At 43.0% G+C, this 18,883-nt stretch overlaps 1 protein-coding gene across 1 annotated transcript in view; it reads right to left on the bottom strand.

The window, feature by feature from the left end:
• Positions 1-2,310: 2,310 nt before the first annotated feature.
• Positions 2,311-18,883, bottom strand: part of LOC117774662 (cholecystokinin receptor-like) — a 28,709-nt gene continuing 12,136 nt past the window's right edge. Inside the window, exons 3-6 of the mRNA XM_034607234.1 lie at positions 17,536-17,784; positions 9,542-9,803; positions 4,633-4,760; positions 2,311-3,696 (exon numbers count right to left, since the gene is read on the bottom strand). Of these exons, the coding sequence (XP_034463125.1) occupies positions 3,119-3,696; positions 4,633-4,760; positions 9,542-9,803; positions 17,536-17,784 (1,217 nt within the window). The 3' untranslated portion in view covers positions 2,311-3,118. The remainder of the gene's footprint in view (positions 3,697-4,632; positions 4,761-9,541; positions 9,804-17,535; positions 17,785-18,883) is intronic.

Raw genomic sequence — 18,883 nt, 5'->3', positions numbered from 1 at the left:
AGAGAATGCAAACTTGCAACAGAAATCAGTTTGTTTTGCAGCCCGCTGTTTGTTTCAGGATACATCTGCTGCGTCTCAATTAGTGCACTTCCCCTATTCACACTTGTTTTTGAGTGCATGATAGCACAAAGTTTAAATGGTAAAGCTGGACATAAATTCTCACCCTGACGCCATCTTGGCCACATAACAGAGGGAATTCAAGCGAGGAAGGAGACATCAGCACTAGCAGCGGCATCATTTCTACGGCATCCGAAACAGGGGGCAAACGCATTAAAGTAAAACAGAAAGTAGCTGCTCTGGGAGTGGGTGCTTTTCTCTATTCAATAATGCAAGTTTAAACCTGCTGAGGGGAACAGCAGAAAAGATATAAAATTCAATAAAAACAGTTCATCTTTAAGAGCATGTCTCAGTCTCTCTGGGAGGCTTTTACCAGAACTTGAGCAGGGCTACGTTTTTGCACTGTTAATTCGTAATGCACTTGAGCAGAGACTGAGATTTATTCCGTGAAGATGTAAATCTACAGGACACAGAATAAAAAAACACCTTCAAGCCATAAATTCACAGGTTTAGCACCAAGCGCTGGCAAAGGCATGATAATCACTTATTGTCTGGAAGCTGCCAGAGAGTGTTTACATGGGGGGCCCAGTGCGGGATCTTCTGTGTGCCAACTGTCCGTCTGTGAGACGAACTTGCCACCTCCTATGCTGCCGCCTGTAAACTGCTCTCGGACAGTGCCTGTGTCTGCAAATCTTCGCTGTCACCCACACGCTATTGTCATTCATGTATTCGTACGCCTCCGCAGCAAAAAGGATGAAAGGGTGGTGGCGCAGGGACGGGGGAGTGCTGGGCGACGGGAGGACATGAAAAAGAGGAACAAACTTAAAAGTGGTTGGGGATGCAGCACTAAGCTTTCAAAGTAATACTTTTATCCAACGTATGCAGGATAAAAGTATTACATCACACTGCTTAAAACAAATCCAGGACATTTTTGTGCTGCAGATGCCAATGGTAAAATGTGGATGATTTATAGTTATTCACTGTGACACTATCATGAGAACATTCTTTGGTATAATTCAATATTTGTCATCTTATCTACAACTCTTAAATAAATTAAAAAACTGCTGTATGTATGTTTCAAGAGGCATTTAAAGGGAAACTTGAGTTATTACTTATCTGGGGTTTTATTCCTAATGGGCCGTGCAACTCTGGCAAAAAGATGTATGCAATTTACATAAATTATTTAAAATGCTCTCCAACAGAAATGCAATTTCTGTATAACGCAGAACATATTAATAACACCACCGACTACATCCTCAAAATTGACCAGTTGAATTAACCGTGTTCCTAATAAACTGCCAAATTAATGTATATCAGGAAACTAGCAGCAAGCTAAAGCCAGGCATACACCGAGTGATTTGATTTGACTCGTTTTAAGGAGCTGCATCGCTTTTCAACCTCATCGTGCGTCATTTGTCGTCGGAGGAATTTCTCGGTCGGCCATTGTCAGGCTCTCGCAGAGCTGAAGCATGGTCACAAGTCGATTCCCCTAGTTTCACTGTCCTTGTGTGAAATGGCTAAACACAAAAGCAGGGATTGTAGTTTTTTTCTGCTGGAAGATATGATGATCAATTTACAATTTAATAGCCTCAGACGTAGTTTGCTTTCGTTCTGTTTTTGCATGACCATCTTCTTTTGTCTGATTCTCCCGGTTCCCCTTTCAGCTACGTGCTTTGTGCAAAGGTTCTTTTTCAATCAGGGTTGTTATTATTACTGTATCAAATAATTGAAGGCGCTCAGATAGAGAGGGAGGGGAGACATTAGCTGTCAGCTTCACAAAGGCAAAGCCATGAGGTTGGCTCTGCAGGAGAGGGCCCCTGAGAAACACCTCGTTAGTCTAAGCCTGGAAACACGGGCTTTGTACTTAGGTAATGCTTGGAATAATTGGCAGCGCTGCAGTGGAAGGCAGAGAGTACAAAGACAAAGATAATGGAGCAGAAAAGGTGTGTTTGACTGGAGCACTTTTCCTGTGTCGTCGGTAGGAGGGGCAGACTGGAGCAACAAGCAGGTACAATCAGCTTTTAATGGGTGGGTTATGTGCTAACTGCTAATTGACACATTAATAAGGATTATGAATATTAATGTCTGCATCAGCATTCAAATACTCTTTGTAGCAGGCACGGGCAGGAGATTTTAAAATCCACACAGGGTGGATCAGCCTGGTTCTCTAAACCTGACTTTCTTATTTTACGCCTGCCAGGATAAGGCTAAATTACAGTCTCATGTTTATCTTCAAGATGATTACACAGTACAAGGGTCAAAACATCCCGGCAGTAGTAAGAGGCCAACAGAATCACCCAAATACAGGAAATGGAATGTTTTTGGTGTTGTATACTTTCAGGAAAGAAAAGCAAAATACCACAATAAGAGCAAAAGACTTTCTCACAGGAAGGCAAGAATGATGATTTCTTTGAGTTCAAAAACATGAGAGCCAACTGTGCAAAGTTCAATAAAATAATTTGAGAGAGAGAGAGAGAGAGAGAGAGAGAGAGAGAGAGAGAGAGAGAGAGAGAGAGAGAGAGAGATACCCTGAATGAATGAAGGTGAAAAAATATTTAACAAAAAAGGATCTGAAATCCAAGCTGATTTGTTACTGAGTCGATGATTCCTCAGTGTTCATCAGCCCGTCTGTCAGAACATAACCTTTGGCACAGTCAGAACATAAAGACAGTGTTTCTATGTACCCAGGATTTGTCTTTTCAGTGTCGTTCCCACCAAAATGTCCGTCTCAGCCAGTGAACAACCCACCACGCTGAAAGCCACACAAAAAGCACAGGCACTTGATGTTCGGTTCAGGGTGCAACAAAGTGGATGCTGCCAATTTAAGAGAAGAGCGCTTCCCCGCCATCCTATTCTGCAATCATGCACACAGAATTTGAGCAAGACCTTTAAAAACGATCTCATGAATGAGGGAAGGGATATTACTCAGGGCATGACTCAGAACATAGTAATATGAAGAATGAGAACGGGAACTTGAACGGGAGATTGAAAGATGGTGCACGCAGTAACCGCTGTCCGACAACCACTGCTGTGACAGCCAGCTCTCCGCCAGGCTCGTTCATCAGGTGCCGGTGGTGCTGACGGTGGTGTAGCTGATCTTGGACATGGAGGTGGCCATCGTCGTGGCCATGGAGGTGGCGGTGAAGCCATCTTCTCCTGCTTCTCTCTTCCTGCAGCAGAAGCACTTGCGGCAGAGCCAATTGTTGCAGCAGCAGGCGAAGGTGGAACCCAGGGCCTTGCGGAAGCGTGTGTTCATGAAGCAGTAAATGATGGGGTTGACGCAGGCGGAGGAGTAGGAAAGCAGGTGGATGAAAGAGATGGGCGCTCCTGAGAGCGCTCTGGAGGCTGACCTCAGGTCAAAGGCTTTCCAAGTGTTAGCTGAGTACAGAGGCATCCAGCAGATGAAGAAGAGCGCTACGATTACCATCAGCATGCGGATGACTCGCTTCTTGGCCTGCAGTTTGGCCTCCGAGGTATTACTGCGGGCGCGCTCAGGCTTGGCCTGGGCGGCAGCAGGCGGGGCAGAGAGGGTGGGGAGCTCCACAGCAGAGGAGGGTTTTTTAGCCACCTGGATGTAGCAGCCGTCGTCATCATCGTTCGTCCCTGCCGCAGCCGCCCTGCCTACACCGTTTTTTTGGCCTGTGGAGGGTCAGGGCCAAAGTGTTAGTTAGTGGCAGCTGGATAAAGGGGAAATCAATATCAAAGAGGGGAAATCAATTACAGATACACTACAGGGGTTTGTCATTAAATCTTTTCCCTTAGTCTTGTTTTCTTCCACTGAAACAAACTTTTCATATGGAGTGGAAGGAAAATCAACAGGAGCTGTTGGGGACTGAATCTTGAAGTGTAGTGATTAAAACATCATAAACAACAGTATCAAAGGCATCGTTCACAATATGGTTGGGAAATTAATTGTTTTTCTGTATTTTTCCTTGGATTGGAGTGTTGAAAAACAGAATCATAGCCAAGGACGGAAGTTTGTTATTTTTCTGTATCAGAGAGAAATAATAAATGACGCTTAGCGATAGATTAACATTCCCTCCTGAAGGCTATTTTAGATCGTCTCAACCTTGATGAATCATACACTTTACTGGACTCCATGGAAACCAGTGCTCCTCCTGCACACAGCACTTGTAGTTCACCTGAAGGGAACATATTTCTGCTGTAACGCTGTGGAGAAGTTCCACACAGGCTTGAAAAGAAGTAGCACAGGCTTTGTTACAGGCTGAGAGGGGGGGTAATTTTTGTAACAGGTGCAGAACCTGCAGGTAGCAACAAAATATGTCATCTACAAAATCTCCCTTTACAGATATATTATTTTATGTGATATTAATGTATCTATATTGACTATGAATGGTGGTTTGTGCTTGTTTGAAAGTGCCTGATTTCATATTTGAGGGATTTTTTACCACACTTTTATTGAATCCAGTTTTTCCTCTCTTTTCTAATGTGATTCACTGCAGCTTCACACAGGCCTATAAAGAGTGAAATATATGTTTTCATCTCCAGCATGCGTTAAATCAATGTGAGCAAAAAGCCTTTTGCTTTTTGGACTGAATCCATGATGGATCTCACCGGAGGTCTCCGTGTTCTGGCCCAGCTCAAACTGCATGCCTCGGAAGAGTTCTCTGGAGATCAGACCGTATGCTATAATCATCACCACTCCCGGGACGAAGAACAGAGTGAACAGCAGCAGCACATACCTGAAAAACAGCCAGAATGGAAGGAGGGAGCCGTCAATAAAAAGAAGACAGAGAAAGAGGGAATCTGAGCTGAAGCAGCTGCACCAAACCGATCAAACACTCGAGATTCTGCAGAACAACTATCTGCAAAACTTACCATTGAATAACTGAATGTGTTTTTCTTTACATCAAACATCTCCATGCATATGTGGGTGCTGTGCTAGAGGCCCTGCAGATGGCTGACCCCTCCCTAACAGTCCTCTTTACCTGTTTGGCACAAGATGCTGCGAATCCCAGGCGCAGGTTAACCCTCCTCTACACCTGCTCTGTCTCTATCTTTAGAATATTTGTTTTTTCTAGCTGATGTTCTAACTACACATTTTATGTTTCAGGTTCTGTACATACCTTGTACATTCACTGTAACTCCTGGTTTACAAAGTTAAAGTGCAATATTTCCCCTTAAAATATAGTGTGAGAAATGTAATGTGTTATGTTAAATTTGTCCATATTTTACAGTGGCCCAGAAGTGCAAATCCAAACAACAAATGGGAAAACACAACAAGGAATCAGATACCACCACAATGGCAAATAAGGAAACACAACAACATTAACTTCTAACACAAAAGTGCTGTACCTGCTATTGATAAGGATTGTTGTTAATTGGATGTTGTTTTCCAAAGGTGAATGTCGCTGTGATTTGTTGTTGTGTTTTTCCATTTGTCGTAATAATCTGCACTTCAGGGCCTCAGTAATATTTATTCATTATATATTTAAAACCTTACATGGTGCAACATTTGCTGCATCATTCATTTATACGCCCGTGCTGACTATTATTGATTAATGATTTTGTTTCACTTTGTCACTGTCCAGCTTTTATTTTTAACTCAGAGGGAAATAGCTGCCTCTTAAGACGCTGAATGCTTCTCTCTTCTCTTCCAACATTATGCGCAGTGACATTCACAAAGTATCCTCAGTAACATTAGTGCACATTAGTTTGTGTAAAGTTTGCCGAGTTAGGTCGACCAGTTGGATCAGTGAGCGTCTGCAGGTGTAACACTACAAAGCATCTTCTTTAAGAGGGTGGTGACCGTCCTGTTTAACCCAGAGACGGTTTTCAACACAACCTTAACAAAGTTACCTGTTTTCATATTGACAGTTGACACAGTGACACAGTGCATATTGACACACGGTAACAAAGGCACATCACATGAGCACAGCCTGACGTACTTGAGACAGTGCACGCAATTGCATATTTCACAACAGTAAAAGATGTAACGACTTTTTTTTTACAAGCCATTTGCTGCACAAAATGACTTCTTTACCAAACAAACATGGTTAAATACGCTGGAATATAACTCTCTGCAGCTTGGGGCTGTGTGCTCCCTTCCATTTCTTCCCTCGCACAGAAAGAATAATGACCATGGCTCCCTCGAGCGCCTGGATTGATGACACCTCAAAGAAAAAGAAGTGAACTGAGTAAAGAGCAAAAACACTGAACAAAACATGGACAGAGATGATTCGTCAACCGTGTAAAAAATTCACAAGGGCTCAGATGCTCTCGGCACCGTGTGTCAAACCACTCAGTGTGTTTTCTATCCTTCATGACTATAATCTGGTTTGCAAATGAGTTGCATAAGAGACTACTTGGTATTACAAAAGTATAGATCAGTGTGTCAATTGAATAGGGTTAGGGTGGGTGCAATTATTCAAAAAGAGAAAACTACAGAGTGAGCCCAGAATAAATAAGATAAAAAAGCTGCACAGATTCACTTTGATCCTATCAAATCTTTACCATCTGTGGCCACATGTCCCTTTTGATTCCCCATAATCAGAGCATGCTCTTCTCAAGCACCGCTGTCTGCCGTGCACATGAAAGCGTCAGCAGCGGGAAAGAAGAGACGGGGGTTTCATTATTCCTCTAATATTCTAATGTCTTCCTGGGCAACCCTGTGAACTCTGTGCAGCCGCTCTCTATCACTTCCAAAAGACGGCTTCAGTCGGAGCCTCTCATCAGCTGCCTGTTTGATACTGAAAGTCTGTTAGACAAAGGCTGTCAGGAGGTGAACATGTAGGAGTGTGGGAACACACCAGATGAAAAGCTGCTGGTGCAATTCTGAGCGGGTTTTAGTCCGAAACCCAGAGAGATGGAGCTGAAGCAGCTGAGGCCCATGAACAAAACATACAGAGCTTCCTCTTTTCACTCCTCACACAAGTGATTATCACCTGGAAAAGGTTGACATTAACATTTACGCCCTAATGATGTAAAAAATGGACCCAAAGACAAATCAGATCCAATCTAAACTAACCCAAGAAAACTGAGATCCAATCCAAGTGGACACAAATTTCTACATTTTGATATTTAGAATATATACTTACCTGGATATCTGATCATATTTGTAGTTATAAAGTTTTATACAAAGTGTGTCGATTGAAAGAAAAAGCACCATAGCATAAAACACAAAGTCTGAGTCTTCGGAGGGAAGCTGTGATCTAGGTTATACTTTCTTAATGCTGAGCTTTCTGATGTGAAATATATCTAAAAAGTGTTAATAATGCAGGCCAATTGGTGGCTGGGTATGCAGTGAGAGCTGTATAATTTAAATGGGATTTTATATTGGACCATAAAATGTGGTTGAGACATTTAAAGGCCAAAATGAAAGTCGGCTAATATATGTGCTTCATCGTAGAAATGACAGAATAGATGACCTGCGTAGACGATCAACAACTGAAGGTCAAATCTTTGCTTAAACACAATATTATATTTGATCGTTATTAAAATGTCATCATTATGTAGTACGTTAAATTGTATGTGAAACTGCATGAAATCATCAATGCCCACCATCACAATTATACAACTTGGAAATGGTCAAATTTGTCATTGACTTGAAGAAATTGCTTCATTAACCACTTTATGGCTCTTGGGCGCCTCAATATCATCTGTTCATCATCTCGGGCTGTGATTTCAGTCTAAAACGGGATGCTTCAATAACTCTATCAACTGCTTCATTAGGCTCCAAAGAAGGTGTGATTTCCATACGGTGAGAGGGAGATGAAAGAGGTCTTACCTCCTCACAGTCTCGGTTTTAGCCCCTAATTTAAGGGTAATTTAAAAGGCAGCCATGATGGGCAAATAGGAAACTGTGAATTTAAACTTGAAAGGTCTTCGTGCTCTGTGACACGTCTGGACTTTTGACATCCGAGCTTTCTTCCTCCTCAACCGAGCAGACTAATTAACTGGTCTCCCACTGCCTTGTCTTTCCCAGTGAAGCTTAAGAGTTTGATAGACAGCCAGAGAAAACAGAAATCCTTCAGAGAGTTTGACCACAAAAGGCTGTCGAGCCGAGCGATGTCCTCGGCGCGTTTCGGCTTCTTCTTCATTTTAATTGCGCCGTCCTGCAGAAAGTTGTTCATGGGGAGATCCGGGAAAGTCCCTGAGTGGTATATCCCGAGATGCTCAAACATATCCATCTACTTGGGGTTCTTCTCTTACAACAAAGCAGCAATTATTGGTATTCAGAGGGCGTGTAGATTGGACGGATGACTTACCAATACAGAGCAATCCACAATGTAGCTGCAGCAATCATTACTCTGCTGACCTTTTGCATTAGCTTTTGTCTCCCCTTTATCTCAGCGTGCAGTCGGGAGCCTAAGAACAATCATTATAATTTAAATTGATGGCAAAATGGTAACACGCATCCTCGCAGCACCATCTTCAGAGCTTTGGTGCTCTGTAGCTGTCAAATGATGTAACCTCCACTTCCTTTATTTCTCCAGCTCCTCCATCCTCTGCAATGTCCCCTGCTACGCTAAAACCTGATCCATTTCAAACCCTCTCTAATTAAGACTGGACAGGAGCTGCCTGCTCACCTTTTTCATCTTAAATGACCGACTCGCACCTAATGATTTCACTCATTTTTCAGACGACGCGCCTGTAACCACTTTTACAGCTTCTGCTCATGGGCTCATTCCAATAATGACCTTTTCTCCATCATTTTTATACCTTTAATCTCTCTCATATTTCCCTACACAAACTCCTAGCTTTCCTCAAAGGTAATAATAACACAATTTGGGTAATACACTTATTTGACTGCACCCCAATAATAGTTAACGAGACACTGATTAAATTTTCTAATTAGCTTTCAAAAAACTGACCCATGGCAAGAAAAAAATCCTATTACCTGTGTATTATTTAAACTGCTGAGTGTACTTAAACTTATATATGCTAATGGATAGCATTACAAGCAAACATCATTAGGTAGATTACGTAGCACAGGGGCAATCACATGCTTGTTCACTTTACTGCTCTGAGAACAGTAAGTTTGTAATAGAAATTGGAGACTTTGCCAAAATGACTCCGTCAGCATGCATGTTTGTTTTCCAACTGGAAGCGATCAAAAGAAAGTGGCTTCAACAAACGCAGTTAATATCTGCTTGTCATGGTAATGCATATGTAAATGACACAATTGGACTGAATGCAAATCAGAGTTGCTCCACATATTTGGAGGCAGAGCCATGCAGCCTGTATTCACTTCCTCCATTTATCTTTCCCTGGTAGCTGCTGTGGTCGGGGAAGCGTGTCGGGCTAATTATTGTCATGCATATGAAATCTCTGAAGTTTGCCCTGACTTTGTGATAAGTTCCGTCTGTTCTAAATGGCAGATTTATCGCTGTAAAACCGCGAGCAGGCCTCGTCATCGAACACATCACACCAGTCAGGCGAGATCAGTGAAACTAATGAACGGATCTTGCTGCTTGTTAATTTTTGCTTTGTCAATGAAGCGACATGTCCCACCAGTACTCACCAGGTCTGTTCAGCTTGATGACTGGGCCAGTCCAGGCGACACATGTGACCGACAGTGCCGTTGGCCTTGGGGAAAGTCCTTATGTTGCTGAACACCGGGTACGGCACCATGATTAGCAGTGACACCACCCACGTGGCGGCGATGACACGGTAAGCGTGGGAGCGAGTCTGCCACGAGCGGGACTTCAGCGGGTTACAGATGGCGCTGTATCTCTCTATGGCAATGGCCACAAGGCTGAAGGTGGAGATGCTGACAGAGATCCCTGCAGAAAGGAAAAGGCAATTAAGTACACAAATTGGCATATTCTTGAGTTCATTTAGTTTCAGTTGCATACAGTCTAGTGTTTGCTTCTCTCCTACTCTGCGCTCACATATGCAGTATTCTGATACTGATGAATTCCCAAAGAAGCTGGTTTCATTGATGTGTTTTTCTTTTGCTGTTGTAAGACAAAATTGGTAAGGTAATTGTGACTGAAACGCAGCCCGCTTTCCAAGCTGCTGCTCCGCTCTGCCAAAACTCCTGATTTTAAGACCCGACATCGTCATCTGCCAAAAGCAGCAAACATATAAGTTGTGCTGCATTAAGTTATATTTATATATATACTTTATTATTTCAGTCTCATTTAGATCATTTAAATCATACAAACAACAAACAGGTCCATCACCACCACTTTGTCAGTGGGTGTAAGAGGACTAAAAGACATGTCCTATTAGCCAAGGACACTGTCTCTGTGGGGTTCAACTCGGGTCAAACTCCAGATGATCCAAGGCCAAGTGGTATTTGCATGTATGAATATGCATAATCTGCAGAGGGGGAGGAAGCTCACTGAGAATCCCAGTCGTTGTCCTGAGGCTGACACAAATAGCATTAATAGTCCCATACCAGCAGCTACAAAGGAAGCCCCCCCGGGAATGAATTCACCACGGTGATCCTGTATCGCTGCACGAGGCAGCGTCTTCAATCCACCATTTCCCTGTCACATATTTATCCCTATTCATTGTTCCTGCACGAGAGATGAGCATATCCTGCTTGAGCCGTGGCTTTGCATCACAATTGATAGGAGGAAGTCATTATGCATACTCCTACGACCATGGCTGAATTCAATTTACAGGAACCATATTAAGTATTTCAGTGGTGGACTGCACTATGGCTCAGTCGAGAGCAATTTCTCCTCCGCTCTGCTGGATCAGCCTTTCGTGATGGTCTCTGCTGCAAACCAATGATCCAATCTTTGGCCCTTTTAATAGTGAAAAGCTATGAGAAGCTAAAAGATGAAGGATTTTGTGTTATTTGTTAGCAACCTAGAGAAGAAAGAGATATTTAGTGTGGGATGTGATGTGGAGTCTGATAGAAGCGGAGGACGGCTTTATCGTATGCCTGCGCTAACAGAACAAAGGAGAAGACTTGTGCAGATACTTAAGAACAAAGAGAACATCATCTTCACAAAAAGATGCTCTGGGAGCCGTCGGAGAGGCTCTGCTGTGCAATGTTAGAAGTATGTGAGCTGTTTGCGAAAAGGAGGATTTGTTTATTGCTGCAGAGACACAATCAATTCACACATGGAGTCATTTATCAGACCCAAGTCCAGGACCCAGACGTGATGAAGCATATTGTCAGATCTGGTGTGACTTATGCTTGTAGAGGACATCTTAACTCTGATAGTGTGAATAAATCCACAAATTCACTCAGACAGCTCAGGGAAAATGTAAAAAACAAAACATAGCTGGATCTGAGAATTTGATGGCTTCCTCCCTGACCCATACTGCAAGATTCGTTGTAATCTGTTAAGTAGTTTTCCCCAAACGGAGGCTATGATTATCCACCAAATTAAATCTGTGAGCCAACATTTGGGATATGAAAGGATATGCAGGGTTCGAGATACGTATTGATGTGCTTAGCAAAGCGACTTGTTAGGATTTACCACCTGTTACTTTAGAATCTGAATCACAATGTTGGCTTTTGTCAATGAGTCGTTACTGCGTGTGTAAAGTCAGCCTTCCTGCAAATCACCGGGCGGAGAGTCCGCCCACTCGTTCAATGGCACATTCCTGCCTGACTTCTGATCACTTGAACACTACCGGTCAACCTCTCGCTCTGGTCAAGCAGACGGAGGTGGGTGGCACAGTTGACACATGCAGATCCGAACAGTGCACCGGCAATGCACGAGTCTCACACAATAACTCTCACACCCCCACGTCTCTTTCAAGCGCCGAGCACAGACACTGAGAGACCCAATCACACACGGGGGGCTTTTCTTTTGTTGACGCTTGAAGGCAGTCATGCCCAGCCACAGCACCAGCTCATACCGACTGTGGAAATGAGGAACCCAGAGATGTGGGAGTTCTTCTCTCTTTCCCAGCAACAGCACAAAGGACGAATAATCAAAAGAAACAATAAAAAATAATGAGCAGAAGAAGAAGAAAAAAAACTAAGCATTATTTATTTACAAGTACTTCTGGAGAATGTTTTGCAAAGTAAACTGGCAAAACGCAGGATTTGAAGAAGAAGGACTTTGCAAAGAGGATATTAAAAACACGGAAGATGATTTAGAGACACATCACCGAGGGATTCAGTTTTAAAGGGAATCATTTTTTCCTGCAGAGTCAGATAAGAAAGTGAATCATACCCTCATATAAATATATGGATTGGCCAATTTATCAGTATCTGAATCGTTTTACTCCCCATTATCTGCATCAGCATCAGCCCCCAAAAATCCATATCAGCTGGTGTGTATCAGCTGCTCCCACCTTCCAAATACTCTGGCACATAACGCCTCATAAAACTGAAATTTATATGAATTGAACAAACAAGATGTTATATGTTACACTTTTAAGAAGTGATTATGAATAAAGATAATAATTTTGACATTTACTTTAGCAGTGAGGTCTGTTTTAGGAACATGAATGAAAGTCTGATACAGTCTTCTTCCCACCCAGCATAAAAACTGCATGAGAAGTCAGACTTTATTGCCTCCTACCCCACAGGCTTCAATTGGCTCATTATATTTGGCAGAGCACAATTCTCTATACCGTTTTTTCTGGGCACGGCTACATGAAGATGAGTAGCTCAACCTATAGAGCCCCATTAGAGGGTGACGCCTGTGTGAAAATAAAGACCCATTTCACTCAATTGAGAACCACACAGCTTTTTCAAATGAGTGATCTTTTTAAAACCCCTACACTTAGAAAGACTGATGGCGGCTTGTGTACATTTGTACTGAAGGGGAAATGCACTTCCAGGTGATGTATGGTGCTGATAGTCCTGGGATTTGATTGATGACACAGCTGCAGGTAGTCGAAGGCATCTCTAGAGAATTGAGCATGCTGAGCTGAGGGATTAGATTCTTGTCCTGGAGCACGAGGCCAGAATTCATCAACCCTTTCAACATTTCAGTCCAGGTCCACTTGACCATCTGTTATATAACTGCCAGGGGAGGGCACCGCTGATCTGAGGTCAGCACTTGTGATGGACCAATTTGTTTGGCCTCTAAGGAAGAATTATGGAACAAATCAAGAATACGTTGCTGTGGGCTACACTAGGACGTGGGCCTGGGAGAGGCTGAAGGATTCAGGTCCTGGATGCATTTCCTGCATTGTCGCTGTGTTTGATCACTAAGTGATGACATACGCTGTTGCTTGGCATTGTTTTGTGTGTCCTTATTAATTTGTTTTACTTGTTTATTTTCCTTTTTAATTAATTTGATCCATTTTTTTATTTCCTAGTTTCATCCGTCTGTTCTAAGCACTTCTATTCTCTCCATGTATAAGTACAGACCCTAATATTGATAGCTGTTCTACCAATAGATACTTGTCACATTCTGTAAATGTTTCAAAAGTGTTAATAATCAAAAAGAACATCTTGCAGTAGTAAAACACACGTTAAAATATAGATCCTGCTCTCCCATGCGTTGTGGTATTTGCATTAGGAGCACACAGTTGTATACCACTTGTTTATGTGAATTCTAACTTCTAAATTAAAACATCAGTAGCAGCAAATGCACCAATGAAACCCATAAACCTCCTTTTCATTGTGCAAATGCATTAAATACACAGTGGAACTGGTATACTCTCTATGTGTGTATTGAAGAAAGTGTGTGTGTGTGTGTGTGTGTGTGTGTGTGTGTGTGTTATTTATTGCCTCCGTGAGTCTGTAATAGTTGAGTTTTCACACAGCCGTGCTGATTAAACTTCATTCCACTTGGCACTTTAGAGAGCCGAACGTTTGAGTAGGGGGAGATTCCGCCGTGATTCTGGGAAGGTTCTGCCGAGTTAATTACCAGTCAAGTAACCGAACAAATGCTCACATTCTCCCCAACCCCCCAGCACGGTATCTTCCATTCTCAGGATGAACACGCTCTAATCCTTTTTCTTGTTCATTAAACCTGAGTCGGGGCGAACATTCATAGCAGTCTGGAGTTTCCAGAGGGAAAGCTTGAAGTTTGCAGCAGAGGATCATTTCGGCATACCTCAACCTGGGAGAGGAGATTTAAATTCCTCGGCTGAAACTACGTCTGTTAATTCTTGGGTCACACCTAATTCTCAGATGAATGTTACCCGAAAGAAGCCTCAAGACATGGAAATGGAAATAATGTGTTGTAGGTGCCAGATGCCCTCGCAGACGTTTCTGTGAAGGTTTGCTGGAAGCCACGGAAAATCTAAATTCTAATGCATTATGCAAACTGCACCTCAGGGTGGGGGGGGGGGGAGCAGACAGACTGAGCTGCTAAGTTGTTTGGTAATTGCATCATACGACCAGCAACAACAACACAAACATGGACACATAAATATGACCGAGGACTGCGCACATACACAAACACACCCACACAGAATATTACAACATCGATCTGATAACTGCCACCAAAACAGTGCAGCGGCTATGATTCACATGATTACTGAGCTCGGGGCAGATGGATGGATGTGTTCGCGAATGGGTGAGGAGAAGGATGGATGGCGTATTATATGTTTCATGGGCGTGCTGCTGACGGATGAGTTTGCCGAGGAGGTCTGCCGCAAAATCGATGGGTGAGGATGGTGGCAATGAACCTGAGTATCGATTGGTCAGAGGAGGCTCGACTGACGGGGCTGATACGGGCTCATATGAGCAGGTGCTGATTTTTGTTGAAGGCCACCCCTGTGACACTTTTCATGTGGTGTGCGTTTCCCCCCCCACACACAGGCAGCACCAGACACCACACACACACACACACACACACACACACACACACACACACACACACACACACACACACACACACACACACACACACACACACACACACACACACACAGGCAGCACCCAGCACCAGACACCACACAGCGCTGATTAGTAATTAGACTAAGTTAATTACTTTTAATCACTCACTGGTGGAGCAAGAGTCTGGGTGTAGATGGGTGGCATTTGGAAGTGACCATATGACTGCAGCAAACACCTGTCACGTGACTTGCATACAAAATTTACATGGATGGAAAGGTCACACGATGGAGTGGGAAATGTACAGGCAGAGTAATAGAAGCTACACAGCATCACACACAGAGAACATAGGAAATGCCCTTAAAAGCTGCATGATTGATCAAGCCAAGACTGGTTGTGTACCTCACTTCTCCTCATGATGAGGCCGCTTGATGTTAAAATGGTCTAATAGTTTATTTCAGTCGAATACATCTGGCTTAATGGAAATTCTGGTCATTTCTTGGTGGGACTGCTGCAAAGGCCTTGTCGTCTCTGCAGATTTTCTGCAATTAGCACCTTTGTTCTCAAGGGGGGGGGGGGGGGGAATAAATCAGCTTCAGTGGACGCATATTGACCTGACCTCAACCTCTGCAGCAACCCACCATGGCTTAATGCACCATCAACGTTTACACTTCCTTAGACATCAGATGGTTAACTTGTGAGGTCAGTCGATAATCGGAAATCAAATCGTAATGTGTAGATCTTTCTATTAAAACCTCAGCGTTAACACAACCAAAAGACATTTTTCATCCACAAGATCTTAGGTCACTGAGAACGGGAGTTACGAGCCTATGAAGAGAGAGTGTCACTCACATCATCTGTTCAGCATTCGTATAATTAGGGGATTGGTTTGTCCCCCTGCCTTCTGGGTGGAGGCCAGACAGACTCTGAGAAAACGTCTGAGAGAACAGCGAGGTTTACAGCTGCTGAAGCCGCTGACGCTGTTATAGGCTCATTTATCATTTGCACATGTCCCATGACGCTTGATTAAATCCTTATTCAGTCCCACTTTATCTCAGTCAAGAAAGTAGAGTGACAGGCTGAGGCAACACTTTTACTCAAAGAGCCTTTTTACTAAACTAAATTTCACATGTATCTACTATTTTATACATATATTCCAATACTTATAGGAACTTAAGACTTTATTAAAATTATTTCAGGCCTCAAAACAATTTCTCCACCTAAGGAAAAGTGTATTGTCATGAGAAATGGAAAGAATTTCCAAAAACTTTAGGGCCAAATAATCTATTCACACAATGCTGCAGGTCAATGTATCATGCAAAATGCAAGAGGCTGTAAAAGGCAAATTTAAGAAGACACCTTCAAACCCATAGGTTTTAATAGAGTTGAAAATTACCAAGTTCGCCGCTAGAATTATACCGAGAATTATAGACTCGTTAGAGCAGAAGAAACTCTAACACAGCTCTTTCATCATCTTAGTAATTCAAACCTAGGCAATTGAAAGTCTTAATCATTGCACATAACTGTGCAGAGAAAATAAAAACTTAATGGAAGTTTTTATAGCCTGCAACGAACATCTGTCAGCAGTGAAAGACGCCCCAGTCATTATTCACTGTTTAATAAAAGCCAAGAATTCACAATCTGTCCTTATCCGATGAACTAAGCTGAACCCTCACATAGCCCAAAAGCATTGAAGAAGACAAGGCAGCCAAATCACAGAAACGTTTGTATCTAAAGTCAAAGGCGACTGGCCCTCCTGCCCTCCTCGTCCTTATCACAGCTCAGAGAGCCAAGTAATTGAAAAGCAGATTCTGCACACCCGTCCTCACAGATGGTGCATCACTTCTCTGAGTCAATAATAGGATTGTGGACCTCGCCTTTCAATAGCTCCTCTCAGCCACTCAAAGTGAAATGTAGAGACTAATTATTGCCGCTGATCTGAGTTTCTTTGCCGTCCTTTGCGCTCCGGTGTGACTCAGGCCTCATGTGGCACCTTGACTCTGGCCTGATGGGAGCCAGCTCATTGCTAAGTCACACTCCTGAAGACGTGTGAGTGTTCGAGAACTCCGAGCATGATGGTTACCTTCTGACATGCAAGATGGCGCCCAGAGAGAAGCCCTGAAAGGCAGGCTCTGCTCTGCCAACCACTAAAATAGACCAGACTTCCATGTTAGAATAACAAAATGCCTATTAACCCGGCCAATGACTGACGAGCTTGTTCTTACATAAAGTGATCAGATTCGTTAGATCTCGCCCACGTTCCTGTGAGGTGTGTTTAGTGTGGCTGCAGCTCTTTGTGTAGGATTTTGTAAATAATTGACACCTGTTCCCTATTTACAAAGTACATATCCAATGTTTTTCTGCTACCACATGTCGTTAGTCACACCTCCGGCGAAGGTGCCACTGAGCCCTGTGAGAGTGGCCTCTAATCACACAGCCAGAAGCACAATTAAAGAAAGTTACCCTATGTACACGAGAGCAGAAAAACAAGCCAGCTGGGTGTTGTGCTGACAGGGACGGCGCTTCAGTCAGTAAATGTGTTTTCAAATCTGCAAGAGCGAGCGCTCACTCCCAGCAGGCCTGCATGGCTTAGCATTGTTGGCATAGCCGTGCTGTGTTTTAAAACAAGGTGTAGCCACCGTGTTCACAGTGGTTTTGTCTCTGAGAGGTATCGGAGGTATTCCTCCTCACACACATTAAAAAGTTCTTAGTTGCTGTGTTGTTTAAAATATTGCATATATAACCTTTAATGGAAAAACATGGAGCTGTTTGAATATATATCGCACTGCTTAAATCATCCTCACCCATAAAATAGGTGACGGTCTTGCACATGGAGGCCCCGAAGATGAAGTCCTCTAGGATGTTGGGGATGAGGGTGAAGGGCATGCAGAAGATGGCCATCATCAGGTCGCTGACCGCCAGCGACAGCAGGAAGGAGTTGGTGACGGTCCGCATGCGCTTGTTCAGCATCAGGACCACAATGATCAGCAGGTTGCCGAAGACGCTGAGCAGGAAGATGAGCACATAGAGCAGGATGCGCAGCGAGTCCATCTCTGTCAGGGACACAGGGACAGAGGCAGGATGTCATTTATAACTTCTGTGTCTGTATCTACTTCAGCCGATCAATTAGAGGAAGGAAGCACAAGTGAATTACCAAGTACGCAGCATTGAATTAATGGACATAAATAAGGAAACATCAGCTTGTTTCACTAAAATCCCTCATTAAGAAAGAGTGGGAACTTTTTCTTGCAGACATAAGAGACAGAATATGTCTCATGAGCCTGGGAACATTATTAAGCAAAGACAAAGAAGAAGTGGGAGAACAAATAAAAGAAGCAGATGAAGGGCAGTGCATTTATGAGCTGGTTGTCTCATCCACCTCCAGCAGATTCTAAAAAGCAGAATTTGTTTTAAACCTTCATTTGTATGCAGGAGTGAACACTTGTAATCACTCAAGCAACCACTAAATTAAATGAGATCTGATAAAATAAAGTAAGAAAGGCACGGAAGAAAAAGGTCAAATAGTTAAAATAATATCAATACGCAAAGAGAGCAGACTGTATCCAGATATTCACCTGGGAAATAAATAACGCACATGAACAACACCAAAGCCTATTACCAGACTGAATAACTTTGCATGATCTTAAATTTGTGCTTGTGTCAATACTTCCCTGCTTATCCCGTGAAGCGCACAATGAATGAAATAATCACGGTGAGAGAAAATGATGAACACAACAAGATCATAAGAGTTGAACAGACCGTGTCAGGTGCTAACCTGGGAATACAACTCAAACTGGAAAAACAAGATCAAAGTTAAACAGTTCTCTTCTTATCTGAAGAGGCAAAAAGCCGCAATTTACTGGTAACATTTCAAATCATCTTTTTATTCTTTTATTAAAGGAATTAGCTATTTAATTACATTAGGATACAATACAGAAGGATACGGGTTTGATGCAGTACGGTACGGCACCAGAGAGGAAAGGTTAGGATACGGTGCGGTCCGATACGAGACACAGAAACCAAATCAGCTAAATGAAATGTAAAAAGAGCTTTGGCCCCCGCATGAATACAGCTCTAAACCCTTCCCTGTACAGAAATACCAGAACGTCTCCTCTTCTAAAATACAGTAAGTGTGCTTCACCTGGACTCCTT

This window comes from Hippoglossus hippoglossus, chromosome 2, assembly GCF_009819705.1.
Source record: "Hippoglossus hippoglossus isolate fHipHip1 chromosome 2, fHipHip1.pri, whole genome shotgun sequence".
In the NCBI taxonomy this organism is placed as follows: domain Eukaryota; kingdom Metazoa; phylum Chordata; class Actinopteri; order Pleuronectiformes; family Pleuronectidae; genus Hippoglossus; species Hippoglossus hippoglossus.
Note: the sequence above shows the minus strand (reverse complement) of the source record. Positions and strands in the feature narration are given on the sequence as shown.